The sequence below is a fragment of the Muscardinus avellanarius genome, assembly GCF_963383645.1.
Source record: "Muscardinus avellanarius genome assembly, chromosome: 4".
In the NCBI taxonomy this organism is placed as follows: Eukaryota; Metazoa; Chordata; class Mammalia; order Rodentia; family Gliridae; genus Muscardinus; species Muscardinus avellanarius.
Genome location: NC_137789.1, coordinates 424103 through 444581, shown reverse-complemented (window position 1 = coordinate 444581; position 20479 = coordinate 424103). Strand labels below are relative to the sequence as shown.

General features: G+C 54.0%; 2 protein-coding genes across 2 annotated transcripts; both read right to left on the bottom strand.

Annotated features, from left to right (window-relative positions):
* Positions 1 to 2298: 2298 nt before the first annotated feature.
* On the bottom strand, positions 2299 to 6220 carry SLC39A4 (solute carrier family 39 member 4; the record flags this gene model as incomplete). The annotated part of the gene is made up of 12 exons (XM_080694132.1): positions 2299 to 2427; positions 2531 to 2718; positions 3033 to 3185; positions 3290 to 3344; positions 3446 to 3565; positions 3635 to 3787; positions 3865 to 4037; positions 4272 to 4443; positions 4523 to 4668; positions 4765 to 4960; positions 5356 to 5640; positions 6029 to 6220. 12 exons carry the CDS (start codon positions 6218 to 6220, stop codon positions 2299 to 2301), a joined length of 1962 nt encoding a protein of 653 aa, XP_080550258.1.
* Positions 6221 to 16229: 10009 nt separating this feature from the next.
* On the bottom strand, positions 16230 to 19543 carry VPS28 (VPS28 subunit of ESCRT-I; the record flags this gene model as incomplete). The annotated part of the gene is made up of 9 exons (XM_080693736.1): positions 16230 to 16361; positions 16440 to 16531; positions 16609 to 16662; positions 17152 to 17253; positions 17387 to 17492; positions 18554 to 18643; positions 18891 to 18928; positions 19034 to 19062; positions 19507 to 19543. 9 exons carry the CDS (start codon positions 19541 to 19543, stop codon positions 16244 to 16246), a joined length of 666 nt encoding a protein of 221 aa, XP_080549862.1. The 3' UTR covers positions 16230 to 16243.
* Positions 19544 to 20479: the final 936 nt, after the last annotated feature.

Below are 20479 nucleotides of genomic sequence, written 5' to 3'. Positions count from 1 at the left end.
TTTTTTTAAATTGGAAACAGGGTCTCTTAAGCCAGCAAGGCTGTCTTCGAACCTCTGGGATCCTCCTATCCACGCCTCCCAAGTGCGGGGATTACAAGCCTGCGCCACCACGCCGGCTTTATAGATTTATTCTTTATTTTGAAACAGGGTGTCACTAAGTTGCAGATGGCCTCACTAAGTAGCTGAGGCTGTCTGCAAACCGCAATCCTCCAGTCTCAGCCTCCCGAATGCTGGGATTACAAGCGTGCTCCATCATGCTCGGCTCTATTTTTATTTTGAAACAGGGTTTCACTAAGTTGATGAAAGTCTCACTACTTTCTAAGGCTGTCCTCGAACCTGCAAACCTGTCTTAGCCGCTCAAGTACTGGGATTACAAGCGTATGCTACCATGCCTGGATTTTGTTCATTTATTTACTTATTTTTTTATGGGGCTGGGGATTGGACCCAGGGGCATTTGACTTCCAATCTATACCCTATCCCATTTATTTATTTATTTATCTATTTGTTTATTTTTGTGGGTCTGGGGATGGAAACCCAGGGGCATTCGAGCTCCGAGCTACACCCCCTGCCCTATTTTTTCATTCTCTATTTTGAAACCGGGTCTCACTAAGTTAGGGAGGGCCTCACTAAGTAGCTGAGGCTGTACGTGAACTGTGATCCTCAGGTCTCATCCTCCCAAATGCTGGGATTACAAGCATGTGCCACCATGCCCAGTCATAATTGTGTGTGTGTGTGTGTGTGTGTGTGTGTGTGTGTGTGTGTGTGGTCCTGGAGATGGAACCCAGGGGCCTCTACCTTTGGTTTACACCCCAACCTACTTTATGTTTTATTTTGAAACAGGGTCTCACTAAGTTGCTGAGAACCTCAGTAAGTAGCTAAGGCTGGCTTCGAACCTATGCGCTCCTCCTGTCTCAGGCTCCCAAGTACTGGGATTACAAGCGTGCACTATCATTCCTGGATTTTGTTCATTTAGTTATTTATTTATGGGATTGGGGATTGGACCCAGGGGCATTCGATTTCCAAGTTATACCCGATCCCTTTTATTTATTTTATTTTATTTTTTGTGGTACTGGGGGTAGAACCCAGAGGCTTTCTACCTCCGGGCTATACTCCCAGACCCATTTTATATTTTATTTGGAAACAGGGTCTAAGTTGCTGAGAGCCTCACTAAGTAGCTGAGGCTGGCTTCGAACCTGCGCGACCCTCCTGTCTCAGACTCCCAAGCGCAGGGATTACAAGCGTGTGCCACCACGCCCGGCTCTACCCCATCCTTTTTAATTTTATATATATTTTGCAATACTGGGGGTGGTTCAATTTCCAGTACTGCCAAAACAAAGAATCGGTGTCTCTGGGAGTTGGCTAGAGTGTAGGGCTTCTTCTGCCTCTCTAGTCCTCGTGAAACATGTCAGGCCAAGGAGCTAGCTCTCAGACATGACCCTTCCTGCCAAGTGGCCTCTCATCTGTGCAGGCAGTGGCTCCCTCCCTCCAGCATAGATGAGCCACGTCCCCAGGGACGAAGCTCTGCTGCCCTACCTGATCACCCTGGACTCACGATCCTCCTGTCTCAGCCTCCCAAATGCTGGGATTACAAGCGTGCGCCACCACGCCTGGCTGAGAGTGTTTCAAGCACCCAGTCTGTGGTAGGGCAGCCCAAGGAGACTACTCAGTCAGGATGGACACTGCTGGTGAGGCTGGGTGGCAGCTGTGGTTATGGGCCACCACACTCTAGACTCATTCCCTTGTCAGAGAGAAAGAAGCGCTGGTCTGCGTAAGCCTCGCTGGTGAGGTCAGTTTTGCCCATGCAGCCTGAAGTATTTCTTTGAGTCTCTTCTCCAGGCAGCTTTCAAATCAGAGATGACTGTTGGCTGGCTAGTGGATCCAGAGTGCAGCTGTCCTCAGCCCATCCTGAGAGGCAGCTCTCCACCGGGATGCCTTCCTCGGGCAAAAAAAGCATAGAAGAGCCAGGAGGGGTTGCCAAAGCCTATAACCCTAGTGCTTGGGAGACTGAGACAGGATGCAGGTTAGAGGCCAACCTCAGCAATTCAGTGAGACTGAAGATAGGGCCGGGGGATTAGCTCAGAGGAAGCCCCTGGGTTCAATCCCCGTACCCCCAAAAGAAAAGGAAACCACAACAGAATCCAAGAGCAAGGGTGCCTTTATTGAAGGAGGAGCTGGAACTTGGAGGAGGAGGAGGACCTCTCAAAGGCCTGGGGCCCTGGCACTGGGCCTGTCCAAGGGCTGGAGGTGGTCCAAGGGCTGGAGGAGGCAGATTCGAGGACGGGAGCCTGGGGCAGGCGCTCAGAGGGTGATGCTCTCCTCGTAGAGTGACAGCAGCAGGAGGACGGTCCAGCCGCCCAGAAGGCCAACATTGTGCAGCAGGAAGAGGAGCCAGGGCCGCCGGTCCCGCACCTTCAGCATGGCTGGGAGCTATGGACAGCAAGCACCTGTTATGCAACCAGCTCTAAGCCCAGGGTCGGCTCCCCGCCCCAGGGCAGGCCCCGCAAGCCCCCCCCCCCCCACCACCGCTAACCATGTCACAGAGTGCCACGTAGAGGAAGAGGCCGGTGGCCACCGCCAGGATCCAGGCTTCACCCTCCTCGCCGACTCCGACCGCGAGCGCCACGTAGAGGCCAGCAAAGGCCGTGAGTGCCGAGGCCAAGTTCAGCAGCAGCGCACGTCGCACCGACAGCCCCGCGTGCAGCAGGGCCGCGAAGTCCCCTAGGGACGGACACGTCACGGCCCCGCCCCCAGCCGGCAGCCCCGCCCCCGCGCCCCAGCCGGCAGCCCCGCCCCCCAGCAGGTAGCCCCCAGCCGGTAGCCCCGCCCCCCGCGCCCCAGCAGGTAGCCCCCAGCCGGTAGCCCCGCCCCCAGCCGGTAGCCCCGCCCCCCGCGCCCCAGCAAGTAGCCCCCAGCCGGCAGCCCCGCCCCCAGCCGGTAGCCCCGCCCCCCGCGCCCCAGCAGGTAGCCCCCCAGCCGGTAGCAGCGCTCGTCGCAGGCCCTGCCCGCCTCCCCACAGGCAGCCCGGAGCTCACCCAGCTCGTGCGGCACCTCGTGGCAGAACACGGCCAGCGAGGTGGCCAGCCCGGTCTTCCAGGAGGACGCAAAGGCCGCGCCCACCGCCAGCCCGTCGGCGAAGTTGTGCACCGCGTCTCCCAGGGTGATCAGGTAGGGCAGCAGCCGCAGCTCTGCGGATGGACGCGGCGGGCGTGGGTCCGCGTGCTCAGCCCCGCCCTCGGCCCGCCCCGCAGGCGGCAGGTCGGCTGCCCGCCCAGGCTCCCCCCGCGCTCACCTGGGCTCAGCGTCCGCGGCTCAGGGGCCAGCAGCTCAGGGCTCTCCTCCGCCACCTGGGAGGGGAGAGAGAGCGGGCCCAAGTAAGCGGAGGAGGGACACAGGCCTGGGGTGGGAGGCGTGGGGAGGCTCCCCTGGGCGAGGGCGGCCAGCTCACCAGGTCTACGCGGGAGCCCTCGTGGGGCTGTTTGGGTTGCCGGAGTTCGCTGGGCGCCAGCTGCAGGGCCACGCCGTGGCTGTGGCCGCCATGGCTACAGGGCACGTCCTTCTCTGGGTCCTGTGGGGACAGTGGTCAGGTCCATCGAGTCCCCTCTCTGTGAACCCGCCCTGACCCCACTGGTCTGACCTGGTCCCTGGGCAGCAAGAGATTGAAGAGGTTCTCAAAGAGGAAGAAGATGTAGAGGCCTCCAAGCATGGACAGCAGGCGCCAGGTGGATTGTGAGCTGAGACCTTCCTCCTGGGTGTGGTCCTCTCCGCTGTGTGTGTGCAGCCCCAGCACCTGGGGAACAGAGAGCTCTGGGGGGAGTCCTGGGGGCACGGGCGGGCGGGGTGGGCTGACTGGCAGGGAGGACCAACCTTGGGCATCAGGTGCAGGACAGCGTCGCCTGTGAGGGCGCCCACAGCCATGCCCAGGAAGGTCTGCATGATGTAGTGTGTGGCCGTGCTGCACCTGGCGCAGGTCAGCAGCAGGAGGCCGAGCACCGCGCAGAGGCAGATGAGCAGTGTGGCCAGGGAGCCATACAGATACCCTGGGGAGGACACCACACTGAAAGCTCCTGCTTCCCAGGAGCTGCCAGAGTCTGGGCCCAGAGGAACATTCCACAGGGCAGCCCTCTGTGCCTCAGTCCTCCTGCCTCAAAGCCTTCTCTGCTTTCCTTCCAGGACCCCATCTTCCTGCCTCCCCTTTCTGCCTCCCTCCTCCCACATGTGGGACCCAGTCCAGAGGCGGCACTCAGGGCCTGGCCTGCAGGTTGGGCACTCACTCTCTGCTTGGCTGAGCTGGTCCTGGGTGGGGGACCTGGGCTGGGGGTTGCAGGCCCCACTCAGTTGCTGCTGGAGCAGAGCGGGGCTCAGTCGGGCCCAGGCCTCAGGGCTCACCCCGGTCTGCTCAGACAGTCCATACACAGCCATCACCTCTCTGGCACTCAGGCACACCTGGGGATGGAGGACAGGGGTCAGGGACCTGAGCAGACTCACAGGACCCCATGTCCCTCAGACTGTATGGGTGACTCACCGTGTCCCATACACTGGAGTTGCTATCGGGGGCAGCAAGGGGCCCAGGGGTCTGGTTGTTGGCCTCCCTCTCCAATTCACTGTGGTCATCGTGATCACTGTGGGCCTCTCCACCCACTCCCAGGCGCTGCATCAAAGCCTCCAGCTCTGGTAGGGAGGGCAGAGTCAGTGCACGGTTGGTGGGCTCCACTCCTGGCCTCCCCATGATGGACCAGAAGCCAGGGGTCTCAGCGCAGGCCTCACCAGCTAGTGTGAGGTTAAGAGCTTCACTGCTATACTGCCGGAACACGAAGTCCACGAAGTACTCGGGGCTTGGCAGGGCATAGAAGCAGGACCCGTTCCTGATGTGGTCCAGCAGGGCGGCCAGCACAGGGCCAGGGCTGCCAGGAGCCCCTGCCTCTGCAGCCTCCTTCAGTAGCTGAGGGATGTCTACACAGGTCTGGGGAGGAGATGGGCCACAGCCCCACAGATCTGCCTTCACCCTAACCCTAGCAACCGCTGCCTGGAAGTGTCGCCCACTGACCCCCAGGGTCTGCACCCACCAGCCTCCTGGATCTGGCACCACATTTGCCTTTTCATCTAAGCCCAGGGCAGGCTTTAGTCCCGCCCTGGGGCCACAACCAAGCCCTGCCCTGGCCCTGCTGGCCCAGGCTCCCACTCCCCACCCTGCTGAGATTTCTGCAGCCCCACCCTCTGCACATGAAACCCCAGCCCACTCCAGCCTCCCCGGTGTCCCCAAACACCTGGAGGCTGTACATGGGATGGTTCCCTGCTGCAGCCAGGCCTGGCCTCTCCGTGGCCCCTCCTCCCTGGCCTGCGTGCAGGGGCTCTCACCTCTTCCCCAGAGGGCTGGTCAGCAGCCTGGGCCTCGATCCTCTGTAGTAGCCGGCTCAGGCCCGGGATCATGGCCTCAGGACTCTCCAGCAGGGCCAGGAACTGATCAGCTCGGGAGGCCCAGTGGCCAGCCTGGATGTCCAGACATGTGCCCTCTGGGTTGCTAAGATAGAGGGCAGCGGCGGCACTAAGGCGGGCCATGTACCTGGACTCCAGGGCTGCTTCTTGGGCAAGCCCTGGCTTGTCAGGACTGCCCAGGGCCAAGGCATCCTCCACAGACAGGCACTGTGAGCAGAAACAGGTGGGCAGGGGCTGGACTGAGTGCCCCAGAGAGGGCAGAGGCAGGCCCTGGCAAGGACGAGCTTCATCGTCTCTCCTGCCTCTTGCTTCTAGCCCAACTAAGAGTGCACACAGGTCCCCAGCAGTTAGCTCCCATCTCTGCGTGGTGTCTTCCTGGAGACTCTGCCAGTTTGATAGCCCCAGGAAGAAGTACAGCTGTTTCCCGGGATGGCAGGCCTACTTGAGCCCCGAGCCCGAGGGGAGGCTCTGGCCTGTGGATAGGCAGGGTGGCACTGGCCCGCCTCCTGGAGTTTGCCCAGCTCCCTAGCTGCAGGCTGCAGGGTGGAGCGGGCAGGAAGGGGCTGTGGCTGGGGGACCCGGGTGGGGCTGTTACCTTTCCACACGGCCCGCTAGTGCAGTGCACACGGGCCGCCAGCGTATTTAACAGGCCGTCCAGCGCCTCTTGATCCAGAGCACCCTGGCCGGAGGTGAGCAGGCTTAGCAGAAGGGCAGGTTGGGCCACCGCCACAGTTACCAGCATCACGGCCAATGGCAGCAGGGATGTGAGTGGGGCTGGGAGCGCCATGCTTGGGCCCAGAGTTCTCGGAGAGTGTCTGGGCCAGCTGAGGGCTGCTGAGACCAGACTGGGGCAGGGCTCTATCGGCCTGGCCTCAGGGCAAGGACCTCTCCCAGGTATTTCCTGCAGGGCTCTGTGATTGGCTGCTGTGGTGCCGGCGTTAACCATTGCAGTGGTAGGTCCTGCCTAGCTGTGAGGAGCCCAGCAGCTGCCTGGGGGCTGGAGGCTGGGGTTGGGGCCCTTCCTGGGAGTGTGGGGGGTAGGTGCACCCCCCACACACACCCAGAGCTGCAGTGGGCAGGGCTACCCACCCCCTTTTCTCCCCCACCAGCTCTAGGCATTCCGTCCTGGTCCTGTGATCCTCTCCTAGGGCTGTCCCCAAGCTGGGGGCCCTGGGGCAAAGGTGTGTGGGTGCTGCTTGGTCACACCTGGGCCCTGCCCCCGACATTTGCACCTGAGGGCCCCCCAAGCTAACTCTTGCCCCTTTCCTAGCTCCTCTCAGCAGCCTAGACAACCCCCACAACCTTGGGGTCCTACTTGGGGGTGGGGATGGAGGCTTTCTTCCTGGATCCCAGCTGTGGTCTCCGGAGGGCCCAGGATGGGCTGCAGTGGGAGGGAACTGAAGAGGTGCTTGCTGAGTCACGCGCTCCACTCCAGCCTTCCAGGGAAAATCCCCAGGAAGTGGCCAAAGCTCCAGCACAGACAAACAGGAAGGAAAGACAGGACCTTGGCCCTGGCCACCACCTGGCAGGGATCTAGGGGTTGGGGAGGTTGGGGCAGGAGCCTGAGCTCTGGGCCCAGTGAAGGTGGAGGGGGAGAGCTGGCCCTCCCTACTGGTTTCCTCCCCTACTGGTTTCCTCTGCTACCTTTGACCCCTAGGCCTTATCTTTACTAAGGTGGCAGCCTGGGGGAAGGGTGGGGGCAACACTCCAGGCTGGAGCAATCTCCTACTGGTTTTAGCCAACCCCTGACCCTGAGCCCTGTGGGGTGTGGCTGGGGTGGGGAGCTGGGAGCCTGTGGCCCCCGGACTCTGCCCCCTTTGTCCTGCAGGAAAGGGCAGGGCAGGGTGCCTCTCCTGCTTGCCACATACACATGCTGGACCGTGTGATGCCCCTTCTGGCTGGGACACCTATCATTAAAAGTGATGTAAAATGGAAGAAATAAAATAGGTAGAAAGGAGACATAGGGATAACAAGGAGAGTGTAACTTTAGTATGGAAGCCTGTGACAAGGTCTGCTAGATCCAGAGTCCTGGAGGAATTTACAGGTGACCTGAGCACTGAGCACTGCAGACTACCCTCAGGGAGCACTCATTTATGTTGCGGATTGGGAGAATATGGTTGTGGGGACACACTTTCCCCCAACCCATAACAAACCCAAAATGACCAAAAACAGAGAAACCGCGGGTTCTTGTCCTAAGCTAAGAATAAATATGCATAGCTTGGACAGTTGCTGAAGATTTAAAGAAGTTTATTAAAAAGATAGAAATACAGAACATAGAAATACAGAAAATAGTTACAGCCCTATGCCAAAATGGCGTGAGGGGGGAGGGTGGCCCGGGCCAACTCACCACTCCCCAGATACAGCAATACCGGAATTTTTATACCCATGACCTCCATCTTGTTTACGTAAGTAATTTTGACATGGTGAACATCCCTGTAAGGTACCTCCCCCAGCAAGGTGTGGCAAGGTGTCTCCTTTCATGAAGGTCGACCCCCTCCTGCCATCTTAGCTGGCTTATCATGTAGATCTGTCTTTAGATAAAGGCCTCTTCTCCTCTCCTATTGACTTGTTAATTACTTTTAGCTATGTTAATTTACATTGGAATAGTTGCCTGCTTTTAGGCAGAAACCAAGTCCTTGCACAAATTTGCCCCTCACCCAATTTTTGAAATAGTAATAATCAATAGTTTTCTCAAATCTTCCTCAGCCATTCCCAATACTGGTACAATTTAGGCCACAGAGGTCACACAAAAAGGAATCTCCCTGACACCACCCAAGAAAGCAGTGTCAAGCCTGTTGGTCCTTGAATAGTTCAAAGATTTGACCCTGAAGGTCAGAACCGGGAACACCCTAAATCACCTTGTGACCATGGATAGAGGTCACACTTCTATACCTCCTGCCTGTACCAGTATTGGGAAGAGGCGTCAAAATGTATTAATGTACCAGTATTGGGAAAGATTCTCAACTTTTCAAATATATCTTTGGTAGTAAAGAAGCCAGGAGCTTCAGAGAAGGGGGCTGCAGGATCTCAGGCACGAAGTGGAAAGACGCCATAAAACTTCAGGAGATCCGAGGCTGATAGTCATGGGAGGATGCCCTGAGCCTTCGAGAGAAACCAGAATCTGATGATCAAATAATACATTTGGGGGTCAGTACTAAAAACAGGACAGACTGGCAGGAAGGAATCCCCCACATCAAAAGGGCGGACCCTAGAGGGGACAGGTCTGGTTGAGGACTATATATAATACTCTGTATCCAGAAATTATCGGTGATTTCGTTCGAACCCCCCCCCCCAATAACTGTCTTCTGTATTTCCATCTTTTTAGTAAACTTTAAATCTTCAGTGAGAGTCCGGGCTATTGCATACCTATCCTTAGCTCAGGACAAGAACCTGTGGTTTTATGGGAACAGTCTTGGGGAGCCTAACAAAGGTCCCCAGGGACAGTTCTACCAAAGTATAACAGCCAAAACCGTAACACTGTCCACCCTTCAGGAAAGTCCCCTACGAAGAGTCCTGTACTCCCAAAGGGCTTCCTTCACTTTTGGGGTGGCTCACATTCGCCCCGGAATGTGTATTTTCTACTCTTCTGGATAATATTTGTGTGTGTGTGTGTGGTACTGGGGGTTGAACCCAGGGGCATTCTACCTCAGAGCTACGTCCCCAGCCAGCCCTATTTTATTCTTTATTTTGAATCATGGTCTAAGCTGCAGAGGCCTCACCAGTTGCTGAGGCTGGCCATGAACCCGTACTTCTCCTGTCTCTGCCTCTGAAGCACTGGGGTTTACAAGCGTGCGCCACCGACCTGGTTCTGGATAAATCTGTATGTCTCAGAAGCCAAGGACCCATGGATCCTGAGTGGAAGAATCAATCAGTCAGCTGTGACAGCTCAGGGAGGAATGAAAACAGCCCACCTGGGATGACGAAGGGGCAGCCCTCCACACTCTGCTGATGCTGGGGCTCGAAATGGCCATTTCCTCCTGAGAAGTCCTGGGAGCCATGGGCTGGCAGGAGGCCATGGCCAGCTTCTTCTGGCCACCCATTCCTCCAGTATTCACCTTCTGGGCAAAGGTCTGGCCTGGGCCTGGTCATCTAGGCCTTTCTTGACCCAGGGCAGATGGTCTGGGCCCTCACAGGTCTACACACAGCTGGTTTTCCCTCAGGCCTCAGTGCTGGCCACATTCTGGCCTGTCCCAGTTCAGGGGCCCCTTTCCTAGTACCTTTACCCCAGACCAAGAGCCAGTAGCTCCCCATACATCTGCCCACATCAACCTGGGGACAGCTTCCATGCCCATAAGGCCAGTCCTCTGGGCACTTCTGCATCATCCCATCAATCCACGAGCTCCTGTGACTGCCTCATCATAAGAAATGCTAAGCCCGTGTTAAAAGCAGCGTTGTATACAGTAATGAGCTGAAGCCAACCCAGTGTCCAGGAGGGATGGGTGAACAAAATTTACTATATACATGCAAGGAAATATTCAGCGTTTAAAAAAAGAGGGCCAAGCCAGGCGTGGTGGTGCACTCTTGTAATCCCAGTACTTGGGAGGCTGATACAGGAGGATCTCAAGTTCCTAGTCAGCCTCAGCTTAGTGAGACCCTTCATAACTTAGTAAGATCCTGTTTCAAAATAAAGAATAAAAGTAGGGCTGATAACTGTTAAGTTGGGTCCTGCACTCATGTGACTTTGTGTCACATGACCTCTGCAGGGCAAGGGAGGGGCTGAAACCCCCGCGAGAATTGGGCGTTCCCGCGAGTAAACCCTCATCTCAGTAAACCCTCATCTCGCGAGATGCATACCTTGAAAAGGAGAGCCCGCATCCTCAAGCTTCGGACAGGCGCGCGGGCCCCACGGTGCCTCGCCCTGATCCCCGGGAGAGCCGTGCCATTAAAACTTTACATGCCATGTGTACCGGACCTCTCTCGTGTTTTTCACACTCCGCCGTACTCACTTATTTTTATTTTACTCGCATTTAATTTTTTATTTTACTTATCAATAACCAGGCGTGGTGGCACACGCTTGTAATCCCAAGCATTCCGGAGGCTGAGACATGAGGATTGAGGTTCACGGACAGCCTCAGCTACTCAGCAAGGCCCTTGGCAACTTAGTGAGACCCTGTTTCAAAATAAAGAATAAAAACAAGCCGGGCGTGGTGGCACACACTTGTAATCCCTGCACTTGGGAGGCTGAGACAGGAGGATCACACAGGTTTGAAGCCAGCCTCAGCTACTTAGTGAGGCTCTCAGCAACTTAGTGAGACCCTGTTTCCAAATAAAGTATAAAATAGGTCTGGGAGTGTAGCCCAGAGGTAGAAAGCCCCTGGATTCTACCCCCCAGTACCACCAAAAAAAAAAAAAAAAAAAAAAGAATAAAACGCCAGGCGTGGTGGTGCGCACTTGTAATTTCAGCATTCGGGAGGCTGAGACTGGAGGATCACAGTTCGCGGACAGCCTCAGCTACTTAGTGAGACCCAAGACCCTCTCTCAAAATAAAGAATAAAAAATAGGGCAGGGGATGTAGCTCAGAGGTAGAATGCCCCTGGGTTCCATTCCCAGACCCGCAAAACAAAACAACAAAATAAAGAATAAAAAATAGGGCAGGGGGTGTAGTTTGGAGGTCAAATGCTCTAGGGTTCCATCCCCAGACCTGAAAAAAAAAGGTTTAAGAGCCTGGCATGATGGCTCACACTTGGAATCCCTGCATTTGGGAAGCTGAGACAGGAGGATCATGGTTCACAGACAGCCTCAGCTACTTAGTGAGACCCTCTGCAACTCAGTGAGACTCTGTTTCAAAATAAACAATAAAAGGCCGGGCGTGGTGGCGCACTCTTGTAATCCCTGTGCTTGGGAGGCTGAGACAGGAGGATCGCACAGGTTCGAAGCCAGCCTCAGCTACTTAGTGAGGCTCTCAGCAACTTAGTGAGACCCTGTTTCCAAATAAAATATAAAAAAGGTCTGGGAGTATAGCCCGGAGGTAGAAAGCCTCTGGGTTCCTCCCCCAGTACCACCAAAATAAATAAATAAATAAATAAAAAATAAAAAATAGGACTGGTGTAGCTCAAAGGTAGCATGACCCTGGGTTCCATCTGCGGTACTGAAAAAAAAAAAAAAAAAAGGAGCCGGGTGTGGTGCCTGCGCACACTTGTAATCCCAGCATTCTGGAGGCTAAGACAGGAGGATCATGGTTCCTGGACAGCCTCTGCTACTTAGTGAGGCCTTTTGCAACTTAGTGAGATCCTTTTTCAAAATAAAGAATAAAAAATAGGGGAGGAGGTGTATCTGAGGTAGAACGCCCCTGTTTCTGTCCCTAGTACCGAAAAAAAAAAACAAAAAGAAAGCCGGGAAGGGTGGTGCATGCTTGTAATCCCCAGTTTGGGAGGCGGAGACAGGAAGATCGCGCAGGTTCAAAGACAGCCTCAGCTGGCTTAAGAGACCCTGTCTCCAAATAAAATATAAAATAGGTCTGGGAGTGTAGCCTGGAGGTAGAAGGCCCCTGGGTTCCATCCCCAGTACCACCAAAAAAAAAAAAAAAAAAAAGAAAAAGAAAAAAAAATAGGTCTGGGAGTGTAGCCCGGAGGTAGAAGGGCTTCCAGGAACTCCAGTACCACCAAGAGAGAGAGAGAGAGAGAGAGAGAGAGAGAGAGAGAGAGAGAGAGAGAGAGAGAGAGAAGGGGAGAGAGAGAGAGAGAAAGGGAGAGGGAGAGGGAGAGGGAGAGGGAGAGGAAGAAAGAAAGAAAAGTAAGAGCTGGGCGTGGTGGCACACACCTGTAATTCCAGTACCTGGGAGGCTGGGCAGGAAGATCACAGACTTGAAGCCAGCCTCACCAACTTGGTGGGGCTCTCAAACTTAACAAGACCTTGTTTTCAAATAACAAACAATAGGCATGGGGGTGTAGTTCAGAGATAGAATGTCCCTGGATTCAATCCCCAGTACCAAAAAATGAAATAAAATAGAAGTTTGCTCAGAGGTTCAATTCCTAATGCCAAAGAGAGGGGAACTTTTTTGTTGATATTTGGGATTGAAACCAGGGGCTTTGCATCCCAGCCTATTTATTTATTTAATTTTATTTGTGTGCGTGTGTGTGTGTGTGTGTGTGTGTGTGTGTGTGGTACTGTGGGTGGAACCCAGTGGTATTCTACCTCTGAGATACACCCCCGGCCCTATTTTTTATTCTTTATTTTGAAACAGGATCTCACTAAGTTGCAGAGAGCCTCACTAAGTAGCTGAGGCTGGCCACGAGCTGGCGGAGGCGGCGCCATTCCTGCTGTAGGACAGGGTCGCAGCTGGGAAGAGAATTCTGCAGGGCTGGAAGACTCTGGCAAAACTGAAGCCATTATCCCTCTTGATTTTAGTTATAATAATGATAATATTAATGACACTTGAATATTGCTTTGATTGAGGATTGATGTTTTATACTAATCTGAAAATTGGTGTGAATATGATTGGAAGATGTCCTGAGATCTGTGCTGGGAACAGCACTAAGAAGAATATGACTATGAGAGAACTTTCAAAAAGCTACATAGAAAGAGCTCTCTGCTCCTCTGCTTACGACACCTGACTCACTAAGGCTTCAGTTATGAAAGGAAAGGTTAACTTCAGGCAAATTACACCTACTGTGCAGGGCCCTCCATATGACTGCTTAGAAGTTAGGGCGTCGACTCAAGGGGCTAGTGCTAATCAGAATACTTTTCCACCTCCAACCATCCTCCACTTTCCTGTAAGGAGTGATGATCATTGGAAAACAGTTAATATTACTGGAAAATGGCTTGATGTCAGGACTCTGCCGTTCCTACAGAGGGCTGGGCAGGCAGGGACCTTCTTGGTGCCTGCTCACTAAAGACAAAAGAATTCTCTTGGTAAACAACTTAATAGGTATTATAGGAAATTAGGTGTAGGCATTGTATGTTAAAGAAATAGAATAAGTTTAGTATAAATTTGGTGGTTGGGTCAAAATAAGTTATAGAATACCTAGTAGTCAAAAATAAGAGGTAATATTAGCAGCTAATTTTAGAAGTAGAAATAGTAAATTTAAAGCCGGGCGTGGTGGCGCACGCTTGTAATCCCTGCACTTGGGAGGCTGAGACAGGAAGATTGCACGGGTTCGAAGCCAGCCTCAGCTACTTAGTGAGGCTCTCAGCAACTTAGTGAGACCCTGTTTCCAAATAAAATATTAAAAAGGTCTGGGAGTATAGCCCGGAGGTAGAAAGCCTCTGGGTTCCACCCCCAGTACCACCAAAAAAAAGAAAGAAAGAAAGAAAGAAAGAAAGAAAGAAAGAAAGAAAGAAAGAAAGAGTAAGTTTAGCATTTAGTAGTTAAGGATAAGTTTAGTTAAAGTTTATTATGTGTGATGGAGAAATCGGCTAGGCAGAACCTTCTCCCCTTTCTGGTGTTTTTTTTTTTTTTTTATTAAAGATCATAAGAATTTAAGAAAATAAATTGTACATTTAGTATTTTAAAATATAAAATATAAAATGTTTTGTGCCCTTAAGGATCTTTTAAAATCTTTGTGTTCCTTTTAATGGAAAAGCCCCTTGTTTCTGTACTTTCGTTTAGCTTTAGGTTTAAATGTGCTTTGCAGAGCTGCATTGTTAGTTAGGTTAATAATTAGAATAAAATTGATGTTTGTGGCTAGGTAACCAGAATGATTTGTATGTTAATTTGGATAATTTTGGGTATTGGGATATGAGCTCACTGAGGCAGATTGAATTGTTTCAAATAAAGTGCAAAATGTACCTAGATATATTAAAAACATGTATTGCTAAAAGTTGTTTGTATCCAGGTGTATTAAGGATATGTTTTGCCAAAAGTTGTTAATACCAAATATTTCCATGTAAAAGCATACAAAAAACAAAAAACAGGAAAAACAGGTGGCTTTGAGGTGTGCCTGCTACATGGAATTCAGGTTAATGAAAAACTAGATGAAAAATAATGTATGTGTAATGTGGTTTTTTGTTTTTGGTGGTACTGGGAATGGAACCCAGGGGCCTTCTACCTCCGGGCTATACTCCCAGACCTATTTTATATTTTATTTGGAAACAGGGTTTCTTAAACCAGCTGAGGCTGGCTTCGAACCTGTGCGAACCTTCTGTCTCAGCCTCCCAAGTGCTGGGATTACAAGCGTGCACCACCACACCCGGCTCGTGTAATGTGGTTTTTAAAAACTAAATGAAAAGCAAAATACGTATGATGTGGCTTGCTGTAATTTGTCAGATTCATGTATAAATAAAGTATATTCTAGGAGACAGGCAGAGATGCCTTCCCCCTGCTACTAAGCACGGTGTTTCTCATTCTTCAGTTTCGCCCACCTTATGCCTCCTTCAAGACCTCTGGACTGGCCAAGGCTGGACCCCGGCAACGAGCCTTGATCCTCCTGTCTCTGCCTCCTGACTGCTGGGATTACAATGTGCACCACCATGCCTGGCCCAGTGGCATTTTACTTCTGAGTTATATCCCCAGCCCTATTTCTTTTCTTTCTTTCTTTCTCTTTTTTCTTTTTTCTTTTTTTTTTTTTTTTTTTTGCAAGTCTGGGATGGAACCCAGGGGCATTCGACTTCCAAACTAGACCCTCTGCCCTATTTTTTTTTGGTGGTACTTGGGTTCCATAAACCCTTCTCCGGGCTATACTCCCAGACCTATTTTATATTTTTATTTGGAAACGGGGTCTCTTAAGCCAGCAGGGATTACAAACTTACAAGCGTGCGCCACCACGCCTGACCTGCAAATGTATTTTGCTATAATAAAATAATTAAACTAATCTCCCTGGAGGTCATCCCTCTGAACTACTGCTTGTCTTAGGTGAGTCCGGTAGCCAAGATATCAAGCTGGCTTTTTCCCAGCTGCCAAGAGCAAGTGCTACTATTAAACTCTGCCACACCCAATCTGCAGCCAAGGTTGTTCCAGTGAAGCAGTGAAGTGGGCCTCTGGGTCCTGAAGCTGGCTGCTGCCCCTGTAGGACCAGGCCTGGGCTTATTCTATTTTTGTCATGGGGGAGTGAACCCAGGGGCATTCTACCGCTGGTAGAATACCTCTGAGATATACCCCAGCCCATTTAATTTGGAGACAGGGTCTCAATAAATTCCTGAGGCTGGCCTTAAGCCTGCAATCCCCCTGTCTTAGCCTCCCAAGGTATGGGATTACTGGTGCACACCGCTGCGCTTGGCTGTTTTGAGAGAGGGTTTTGCTATGTTGTCCAGGCTCCTGCCTTTGTAATCTCCCTTAGATTACAGGTATGTGCCACGACACCCGTCCAGGACCATAGGTCGTCTCGGGCAAACAGCAGGGATGCAGCAAATGGCTCAAATGGACCGACAAGGTGGCAGGCGGCCTCCAGCCAGTGAGGACAGAGGGCAGGGTGGCCTGGGGCAGGGTGGCCTCGCTGTGGTTGGGGACTGTGCCTAAAGAGCTCCCCACTGCCTGGCAATCAGAGGTCAGGAGGTTGTCATGGCAGCCACCTTGATGAACAGATTCCAGCAGCAGCACCTGGCCAAGGTGGGTGGGTCTGTTTCTTAGCTCAGTGCTGGGGAAGCCCACCCTGCTGCCCTGTAGTACCCAGACTGTGAGGGTTGCAGGGCACTGACAGCACCAGCCCAGCACACTGGCCTGGAGCAGGGGTTGCAGGGCCCCAGAAGGTTAGGAGGTAGACAGATCAGGCAGGCCAGGCTGGAGGGAGCCACCAATGACGGGTGGTAACAGCATCTTTATTATGGGTGAGATCTGACAGCAGACGCAGCTCACGTAGCTGTCTAGGGCAGGTGTGGGCAGCAGGGAGCTAGGATCTGTCCCTGTGGCAGTCCGAGAACCAGAGGCCACACAGGTTCAGGCGTGCAGGAAGCGGTTGAAGGCATTGTAGGCAGACTCCAGGTCAAAGAGCATCTGGCGCACCTGGGAGTCGTCCAGCTCGTCAGAGGCCGACATGCCGCTCAAGGTCTGCAGCCTGGGAGTGCAGGGATAGGGTGTGGGCAGGGGCTGCGATGGCGCCTCCGTGCTCTACACACCCGGCAGCGGCACTCACCACTGGCTGACTGTCTGGCGGCCCTCAAAGTCTGGGGGCAGGTGGCTCATGCGGTGCATGGTCTCCATCAGCTCTCGCAAGTCGGGCTGGATCTACAGACACAGGTGAGGAGCTGGGACCCTAGCCCTGCTTGCCTGCCCGGCCCCTCCTCCCTGCTCAACTTCTGTACCTCATCCATGGCACGGATCTCCAGGCGCAGCTTGTCCATGATTGTAATGAAGAGCTACAGGGGTGTGTATGTGAGGCAGCTCAGATGCTCAGGGTGGGGGCCCCTTGCAGCTCACAGGCCTGGTTCTTCACAGGTCGAGGGCCAGCTGTCTCCCCTTCCCACCTAAGCCTCCTTGCCACCCTGTTCCCGAAGCCCTGGGGCTCCTCCCTGCCTGGGGCCACTGCATGCAGGCCTCTGCCTAGGAAGCTCTCATAGGCTAGAGAATTTGAGGTCCTGGCTGTGTGAGAACAGGGGTGCACCCCTACAATCTCCCCAGGTCAGGACAGCCAGAAGACCCTGTCTGTGCACATCCTCTCACAGGAGTGTGGGCAGCCGGGTGGGCTTTATGAGGGGCTGCCCCTCTCATTCACAGCTTAAGGGGACACCACACACACCCAAGTGCTACTTAGCTCTGAGCCCCTGAAACTGTACTTGAGGGGTTAGCCACAGCAGGCTGTCCTGCCCTCCCAGCTCCTGCGGGCCCTCCCAGGGGGCGGGGCGCACCGAGACGACGTCAGCAATGCAGCGGTTGAGGTTGCCCTTGTCGTCTTTGATGGTGATGGGCCGGTCCTCCTTGATCCTCTCCATGGCGAGCGGGCAGTCCAGCTGTGGAGAGCTGACATGGGTGCGTGGCCTTGTAGGGCAACAAGCCCGTGCAGGCCAGGGCTTCGTTCCAACAGCAACCACAGCCGTGCCCAGATGCACCATTCCCATTGGGTGGAGGGACTGGCTCACTCACGCGGAACTTGCGGCAGAACTCATCGATGGAGCTGATTTCTGAGCCTTGAACTTGCCGGAAGGCAGCTTTGTACTGTACCAGGAGCCGGGAGCATGCTGCAGTATACCTGGAGAGAGGGCTGGCTACTGCTCAGGCCTGGGACAGTCACTGGCCTGTCCAGACACAGCAGTGCTCACGCAGGGCTGGGTGAGGAGCTAGAGACAGACCAGCCACCAGGGCTGAATCCTGTCACTGGATCTAGGACAACAGCTCTGGGCGAAAGCAGGAAGAAGCAAGGGACACAGTATGACGGCCCCAGGGGATGAGGCCAACCCTCTATCACAAACCAGCTGCTGGTGGCGCTCTGGGGCCGGCCTACTGGGCTCATCACTGACTAGACATGGCCACTGGGTTCCAGGCCTGACCAACACTGCCTCTGGGTGTTCCAGAGGCTTCTGCTCACTGATGAGCCATCTGTGCCTGGTGGGCAGGACTGGGACCACAGCTGTCCACATGCCTGTCCTTCACCAGTAAACACTTCTCCTTCCTGCAGGACTACCCTGGCTGAGAATGCTGAGGCTGTTTGTACTCGGCGGGCTCCATGGAAGTGGGCACCTGCAGTGGGGTACGGTGGCACATGCCTGTAATCCCAGTACTTGGGGGGCTGAGACACGATGATCACAGGTTCAAAGCCCCAATAATTTAGTGAGGCTGTAAGCACCTTACAAAGACCCTGTTTCTGAGCCGGGCGTGGTGGCGCACACTTGTAATCCCAGCATTTGGGAGGCTGAGACGGGAGGATTGCGGTTCGCGGACAGCCTCAGCTACTTAGTGAGGCCCTCCTCAACTCAGTGAGACCCTGTTTCCAAATAAAGAATAAAAAATTGGGCAGCGGGTGTAGCTCAGAGGTCAAATGCCTCTGGGTTCCATCCCCAGACCCGAAAAAAACAAACAAAAAAACAAAGACCCTGTTTCTAAGTAAAAATAAATAAATAAATAAATAAAAGTAGGGCGGGGGATGTAGCCCAGAGATGGAATGTTCTGGGTTCTATCCCCAGCAGTGGGCACCTCCAGCTCAGGCATTAGACCTTTGTTTCTGCTCCTACTAGCCCTCCATGCCCTGCAGAGGGTGGACAGACTTCTGGGGTGGGGCGCCCACTGGGTATCTGAGGCTGCAGACTCACTCACTCATTGGGGGTGACACAGTCCTTGATGTATGCTTTCTCCAGAGCTTGCATCGTCTTCACTACAGCAAACAGCTCCGCCATGTTGTCATACCTGACACAAGCTGTCCATCAGACCACAGCCCTGAGGCGGGAAGCCCAGGTCTCTGGAGCTCAGGGTGGCCAGCCCGTCCTGGGAATAGCTGTGGTAGAACTGCCAGCCCACCTCTCACCCCATCCCTGGCAAATGTTCAATTTTCCCAGCCTGACCCCATGTTCTCCCAAGCATCAGTGTGGCTGTAGGCTGGGAGAGGCTGGATGGGTGTGGGTGCTTGCTGGGGGAGCCTGGATGCCTGACTTACTTCTCCCGCTCCCGGGCATTCTTGTACAATTTCACTTCCTGTTGGAGAGTTAGTAGCAAGTTAGCCAGCATGAGCTAGTGGCTACAGGAGCACAGGGGCGTTTGTTGTGAGCCAGTGCTCACAGGTGGGCAGCTGCCACTCACCTCATACAGCTCTGGCTTGTTCCCGGGGGCTGCAAGAGAACAGAGAGTGAGCAGGCCATCCACAAGGTGGCCTCAGGCAGTGACCCAGCCCCATCTCAGCTCCCTCCTGAGGCCTCCCCCAAGCGGGTCCCAGGGAGCTCAGAGGGCCCTGGAGGATGGGGGTTCTAGCCTCACTCTATCTCAGTGAGCATGACACCTTTGGCAGGGGGAGAGGCTGCACCCTGTGTGACAGGGAGACCCCAAATTGCTGGGTATACTCTGATGTGGTGCAAACAAAACTTGTCACACACTTCGCAACCTGGGCTCAACCATGCTGGGGTGCCAGGACAGAGGCTCTGGCATTAAAGCTCTTGATCTTCACTAGCAGGGCAAGGCCCTCTCTGCCTAGAGGTCTCTGGGCCACCCCATACCACCCAGCAGCCCCCTACATGGAGAGCCTGGCCTTTCAGGTTACCCCTGGCTTGGGCACTCACCTCCCAGGCCTGGGGTGGCTGGTATTCCATGAAACATCCTGCAGGCTCAGGTGACCACAGCAATGCGACCTGGGAAATGCAGCCAGTACCGACTGAAGAAGACCCCGATGCCCCAAGAGCCAAGAACAGGCCTCACGAAGAGCGTCTCTACCCGCCCTCCACAACCAGCAGCACTGGCACTGTGCTCGCCCAGAGGGGGTCTGGTGCTGGGGAGATGTACCGAGGGGCAGAGCATTTTGGATAAAGAGCACACTACCACAAACCCTGTCAAAGAATGAATTTGGAAGGAGAAGCTGGCAGACGAGGCTGAGTGCGGGATGGCCTAGGACACAGAGATGGGTCTCGTCCTAATGCAGTGGGATATTGGGGCCAAGTGGCAAGCTGGTCAAGGCTCCTTGGAGGTCAGTTAGAAACAGGAGGCAGAGACCAGGGTAGGGTCCTGCCTGGTAGGGAAGTTGGGACAGGGGGAGGGGCCAGCTCTCCACTCCTGGACATGGAACCACAGACCCATTGAATTATTTTATTTCCTGGTGGTGCTGGGGATTAAATCTAGGGACATTCTACCTCCGACCTACACCTCCAGCCCGTGTTTTTGTTCTTTACTTTTGAAACAGGGCCTCACTAAGGAGCTGAGGCTGGCGTGACCCGGACCCTCCTGTCAGCCTCCCAAGCACCGGGATTACAAATGTGCACCACCACGCCTGGCTTCCCAATGAATCATTTTATTATCATTTTTTGCAGGTCTGGGGATGGAACCCAGGAGCATTCAACCTCGGCCCTATTTCTCATTCTTTATTTTGAAAGTCTGTTGTGGAGGCCCTAAGTAGCTGAGGCTGTCCGCGAACCGCGATCCTCCGGTCTCGGCCTCCCGAATGCTGGGATGACAAGCTTGCGCCACCACGCCCGCTCAAGGAATAATTTTAAATAGGGCTGGGTGAGAGGGGCAGGAGCAGGGGAACGGGGTGAAGCACAG